At 42.0% G+C, this 6,659-nt stretch overlaps 1 protein-coding gene and 1 pseudogene across 1 annotated transcript; both read left to right on the forward strand.

The window, feature by feature from the left end:
- The first annotated feature begins 421 nt into the window (after positions 1–421).
- Positions 422–1,225, forward strand: LOC138445174 (large ribosomal subunit protein uL22-like; annotated as a pseudogene).
- Positions 1,226–4,577: 3,352 nt separating this feature from the next.
- Positions 4,578–5,218, forward strand: LOC138445202 (large ribosomal subunit protein uL22). Its single transcript, XM_069598946.1, has one exon. It carries the CDS (start codon positions 4,608–4,610, stop codon positions 5,160–5,162), a length of 555 nt encoding a protein of 184 aa, XP_069455047.1. The 5' UTR covers positions 4,578–4,607; the 3' UTR covers positions 5,163–5,218.
- Positions 5,219–6,659: the final 1,441 nt, after the last annotated feature.

Consider the following 6,659-nt stretch of genomic DNA (forward strand, 5'->3'; position numbering starts at 1 on the left):
GAAGTGTAATTTTACTATATAGCAGATGTTGTTTTTCCTTTAGTCACTCAGTCGTATCTTTGTAACCCCATGGACTGTAGCCTGCCAGGCTCTTCTATCCGTGGAATTCTCCCGGCAAGAATACTGGAGTGGGTTGCCATTTCCTGCTCCAAGGCATCTTTCCAACCCAGGGATCAACTCAGGTCTCCTGTATTGTAGGCAGATTCTTTACCACCAAGCCACTGTTTTTATAATGGATAATTTCTGAAAATGCTATTACAAAACAAGCAAAAATGGGTGTTATCCTAGTTTTTCATATAGATATTTAGGAAATATGAATTGAGTTGACCCCAAAGAGTTCACTGTATTATTAAAGTACACTTCAGAGTTTTTTTTTAAAAAAAAACTTCTTGCTTTTCCTGTAAGCAGCCTGAGGTGACCTCTAAAACTGGTACACTATTCACTTGACCCAGAAAACGCCACAAAATCATGCAAATCAAGAGGTTGAAATCTTCATGTTCTCTGTAAGAGCACTTGTGAAAGTGCCCAGGCCATAAAAGGTATGCATATCTGAAAAGCCACCAAGGACCTGAAGGAGGTCATTGTAAAGAAGCAATGTGTGCCGTTCCGTTGTTACAACAGTGGAGTTGGTAGGTGTGCACAGACCAAACAGCAGGGCTAGACGAAGGGTCAGTGGCCCAAAAAGAGTGCTGAATTTTTACTGCACATACTCAAAAATGCAGAGAGTAGTGCTGAACTTAAGGGCTTAGAATCTTTGGCCACCTGATGCAAAAAGCTGACTCATTTGAAAAGACCAGGACAGGAGGAGAAGGGGACAACAGAGGATGAGATAGTTAGATGGCATCACCGACTTGATGGACATGAGTTTGAGTAAACTCCGGAAGTTGGTGATGGACTGGGAGGCCTGGCATGCAGCAGTCCATGGGGTCGCAAAGAGTCGGACACGACTGAGCGACTGAACTGAACTGAACTGTAGCGCTTAGATGTAGATTCTCTGGTCATTGAGCACATCCAGGTGAACAAAGCCCCCAAGATGTGGCGCAGGACTTACAGAGCTCATGGTTGCACCAACCCGTATAAGAGCTCTCCCTGCCACAGTGAGATGATCCTTACTGAAAAAGAACAGATTGTTCCTAAACCAGAAGAGGAGGTTGCACAGAAGAAAAAGATACCCCAGAAGAAACTGAAGAAACAAAAACTTACAGCCTGGGAATAAATGCCGCAAAAAAATAAATGCAAAATAAAAGTTAAAAAAAAAGGAAAAAGCTCCTTCTTAAATGATAATTCACTAAAAGAAACACATACACACAAATATTAATTGCATCTTTAATAATACATCAAGTTACAGAGTTTTGAGATTTAGTTTTCAAAAAATTGTTATTGGATATAGTTGATTTACAATGTTGTGTTAATTTCTGCTGTACAGCAAAGTGAATCAGTTATACATATATTCACACTGTTTTATTAATAGATTCTTTTCCTGTATAAGGCCATTACAGAGTATTGAGCAGAGTTCCTTGTGCTATACAACAGGTCCTTATTAGTTACCTGTCTTACGCGTAGTAGCGTGCAGTGTCAGCCCCAATCTCCCAATTTCGGTCTTCCTCCCACCATAGATTCTAATATTTAGGAATAATCACACATTTTGCTCACCTTACTGCATGTAACAAATTCTTTTATTTACTTTGATGTATTAAAAAACAGTTTGTGTTAAGCAACAAAGGAAAAAAGGATGGGAGAGAAGAAGGAAGGGAGCGAGGGAAGAAGGGAAAATGTTTCAGGGAGTACAAATGCTTGAGTGTAGGTCAGGTCATTGTAAAGCAGATTAGAGAAGAAAGTCTCTGTGCTACAGCAGCCCAGCTATTGTTCCTGACCCACCCAACAATTAAGCCTGGTAAATGAGAGCTCAAGGAGAAACCCAAGAATGAGAGCTCAAGGAGAAGCTCAAGGAGAGCCAAGAAGAACCCAAAGTACACTGCTGCCCATTTGCCACACTCAAACAACAGAATAAAGTTGCATAAACTTTACGCAAGGAAAGTCCTGAAGTTGCGCTTATCGCCAGAACCTTTGGAGTCGTCAGGAGTCCTGTTTATTTACAAATCTAACAACTCACTCTATTATTCTCTTAAAAATCAAATTGAAACCTTAGACTCCTTCCTTCCTCTTCCCCTCCTTCCCCTTCCTATTCACTTCCTTTCCTGTTCCATTCTCTTCCCAGTTCTTCCCATTTTCCTCCCTTCCCTTCTTTGCACAGTGAGATGAGGAGGTGAAGGAGACGTGCAGGGGTCCATCAGCTGCCAGCGCCCAAGGAGATGGGGTGTAAGCAAGGATGCCATGCTTGCATGCCATGAGGAGGCTCTCAGTGGTAGCGGAGGGGCGGGGCCTGGACATGGGGGCGAAGGAGACGGTGACATTGGCGAGTGATACAATGAGAAAATAAACTGGAAGAGTCAGCAATTATGCTGAAAAGAATTGAATAGTGAAACCTGTACTTCTCACTGTAGGAGAGAGTGGTTATATACAGGGAAAGGTAGAATACCAGAAGCAACCTCGCTGTGCTGAACTGGAAGCACCAGCAAAAGGGCACGCTTTTCGGTTTTCTTCACTGGAGCTGTGTGCAGACCGTTCCTTCCTCAGTGAGCGACCTGCTGCACGCTATGGCAGTGCCTGTGGAGATCTTACAGTACAAAAGGGGTAAAATATAAATTACTTAAAGATCACTGGCTAAAATCAGACTAAAAGAATACCATAAGTAAAAATTTTAAAAAGGACGAAGGTAAACAAAGTGATAAGACATCATATTTATTTACAGTAAAACTGTCCAGAGAAGGTAAGTGTTAGTGTTAGCCGCTCAGTCATGCCCGACTCTTAGCGACCCCATGGACTGCAGTCCACCAGGCCCCTCTGTCCATGAGATTTTCCAGGCAAGGATACTGGAGTGGGTTGCCATTTCCTTCTCCAGGGGATCTTCCCAACCCAGGGATCGAACCTGGGTCTCCTGCACTGCAGGCAGATTCTTTACCAATATAAAAGTCAATGCAAATACCATTTACTTCAGTGTATATGTAATTCAGGACTTCCCTGGTGGTTCAGCAGTAAAGAAGCTGCCTGCAATGCAGGAGATGAGGGTTTGATCCCTGAGTCGGGAAGATCCCTGGGAGAAGAAAATGGCAATCCCCTCCAGTGTTCTTGCCTGGGAAATCCTATGGATAGAGGAGGCTGGGAGGCTACAGTACTTGGGGTGACAAGAGTTGGACACGACTTAAGAGACTAAACCACCACCACTATAAGAAATTCATATGCAATTTCTGTATACACGCAATATGTCATAAAATATGCTTTGGTATACATGTCATGCTGCCAAATACAATAGAACAAAAAGTCTTCATACTGAGTGCAAGAAAAAACTTCCAGTGGGAGTTGAAAACAACATTCTAGCTGGCAGCAAAACTGCACAGCTGGTGTCACTTGGGGAATAAAAGGAAAAAATACTTTAAAAGCCTAGTGATTTCTTTAGATTTTCAAAAAAAGCTCCACTTTCTGCAAAACATCTTTTTGTGAATTTGAAACCTCATGTTTTGCATATTCCCCATAGATTTAATAATTCCAGTCAATATTCTAATGGGGTAGTTATATCAGAACTTAAAAAAAAATACAGTGTTGGAAATCATATATCAGGTGAGAATAGCAAGTAATGACAGGGGAAAATAGCCTTACCAATAACTCAAATATATTACAGAATAACAATATTCTTAAATGTAGTAACATTATAGTGGTAACATTGGAATAAAAGACCATTAATGTAAGAAAATGGAGAGTACAGAAATAGATCTTGTTATTGGATTTAAAATAAGATAAAGGAGGAACTGGCTTCCCCAGTGGCTCAAGTGGTAAAGAATCCACGTGCAATGCAGGAGACACAAGAGAGGCAAGTTTGATCCCTGGGTGGGGAAGATCCCCTGGAGGAGGAAATGGCAACCCACGCCAGTATTCCTGCCTGAAAAATCCCATGGACAGAGGAGCCTGAGGGGGCTACAGTCCATGGGGTCGCAAAAGAGTTGGACACGGCTGGGCACGTACGCACGTACAACAGTCAAAATGAAGAGTTGCTTAAGTTGCCAGTCAGAGGACTGCCAGAAAGAGAAACCCTGACCGGTATTTGAGGAAAATGACAGACTATTTAGGTCAGGCAGGCCTACCTCTTTGAATATAAATAATCATTCATTCAGTTCAGTCGCTCAGTCGTGTCCGACTCTTTGTGACCCCATGAACTGCAGCACACCAGGCCTCCCTGTTCATCACCATCTCCCGGAGTTCACTCAGACTCGCGTCCATCGAGTCCGTGATGCCATCCAGCCATCTCATCCTCTGTCGTCCCCTTCTCCTCCTGCCCCCAATCCCTCCCAGAATCAGAATCTTTTCCAATGAGTCAAGTCTTCGCATGAGGTGGCCAAAGTACTGGAGTTTCAGTTTTAGCATCATTCCTTCCAAAGAAATCCCAGGGTTGAGCTCCTTCAGAATGGACTGGTTGGATCTCCTTGCAGTCCAAGGGACTCTCAAGAGTCTTCTCCGCTTTTCCGGTAAGCGGCCTGAGGTGACTCCTAAAAATGGTGCGCTATTCACTTGACCCAGAAAACCCCACAAAATCATGCAAATCAAGAGGTTCAAATCTTCGTGTACACTTTAAGAACACTCGTGAAACTGCCCAGGCCATAAAGGGTATGCATATCCGAAAAGCCACCAAGTATCTGAAGGACGTCACGTTAAAGAAGCAGTGTGTGCCGTTCCGCCGCTACAACGGTGGAGTTGGCAGGTGTGCACAGGCCAAACAGTGGGGCTGGACTCAGGGTCGATGGCCCAAAAAGAGTGCTGAATTTTTACTACACATGCTCAAAAATGCAGAGAGTAATGCTGAACTTAAGGGCTTAGATGTAGATTCTCTGGTCATTGAGCACATCCAAGTGAACAAAGCCCCCAAGATGCGACGCAGGACTTACAGAGCTCACGGTCGGATCAACCCCTACATGAGCTCTCCCTGCCACATTGAGATGATCCTTACTGAAAAAGAACAGATTGTTCCTAAACCAGAAGAGGAGGTTGCACAGAAGAAAAAGATATCCCAGAAGAAACTGAAGAAACAAAAACTTATGGCCCGGGAATAAATGCCGCAAAAAAAAAATGCAAATAAAAGTAAGATTGTTAAAAAAAAAAAAAAAAAGAGTCTTCTCCAACACCACAGTTCCAAAGCATCAATTCTTCGGCGCTCAGCCTTCTTCACAGTCCAACTCTCACATCCATACATGACTACTGGAAAAATCATAGCCTTGACTAGATGGACCATAGTCGGCAAAGTAATGTCTCTGCTTTTGAATATGCTATCTAGGTTGGTCATAACTTTTCTTCCAAGGAGTAAGCGTCTTTTAATTTCATGGCTGCAGTCACCATCTGCAGTGATTTTGGAGCCCCAAAAATTACATTTTCTAAAACCAATGTGGTTTCCATAATCCCACAAATAATGGGATTCTCTTATTGTCTTGTATATGTGACAAGATAAAAGTTATCAACATAAGGGATGCACAGCTACTTTCCCTCCAATTGCTTCCACAAAGCTTTCTATGGCTGCCTACTTAAGCTTCTTCTTGCTTTAGGAGTGGAAAAGAAAGGCATAGAAAGAACTGCTGTTCTCAGGGCACTGCATATATCTCAGAGCATATGGCCTGGTGCTCAGAAGCTGGGAGTAAAGGGGCAGTCTAGAGTCTGAGAACACTCTTTTAGGTTAGGGTAGTGAGAGATACCTAGGAATTTCAGAGTATTGGTGACAAGAGTGGACAGGGAATTTTATTAAGAGATTCCATGATTTAAGCAATTGGATTCCTTTAAACTTCTGAGAGAGAGATGACTCAAGATTGAAATTTCTTTTGGAGCTGCACGTTAAATATAAGCACTCCCACGCTGAACCATGAGAGTCTCCTTTTGCTTGATTATCCTTGTGTTAAACTCTGAATTAGTAAAAGCGTGTCAGTGATTTTTTTTAAGTATGCATAAAGAAAATAGAAAACAGAATTGAAAAGCAAAACTGGATTTTCAAATAGAACTTATACAAAGAAACGAGAAACTTTGCACATGGTAGATAAGAGGACCAGAGCTGGAAAGGGCTTGTTTATCTTGACCTACCAGAGCTGGAAGGAAGAATCTAAGTATTAAACTCCCCTTACTCTGCTTTTCACACTTAGCAAACATTTTTGATATCTTGGTTACTTTGGTACCAGCAAATGGATGCCAGATAAGACACAAGTAATCCAGCCAATGGAAACATTGATCTTTAAAAAAATTAATAAAGTGATCTTCTAGGGCACACAAACACACTGACGTATTATATGTTTGACTAGAGTAAACCAGATACTTGAACGCTGTGATTATTAAAGTTCCAGAACTCTGAAGAACAGAGACCGTATCCTGGCCAGCGGTAATTTAATGCCAGTCACTGTGGGCTAAACAGCACTACAGATATGAAAACAAAGTATACCAAAGGACAAAAAAATTCTCTGATGCATTTATGATCATCAAGAAACTATACCTAGGGTACTGACTTAAAATTCATAGAAGTGCTGTGAAATATTAGTCAATAATAACTCATCCCATTAACTTGTTAACAAATA

Source organism: Ovis canadensis, chromosome 8, assembly GCF_042477335.2.
Source record: "Ovis canadensis isolate MfBH-ARS-UI-01 breed Bighorn chromosome 8, ARS-UI_OviCan_v2, whole genome shotgun sequence".
In the NCBI taxonomy this organism is placed as follows: domain Eukaryota; kingdom Metazoa; phylum Chordata; class Mammalia; order Artiodactyla; family Bovidae; genus Ovis; species Ovis canadensis.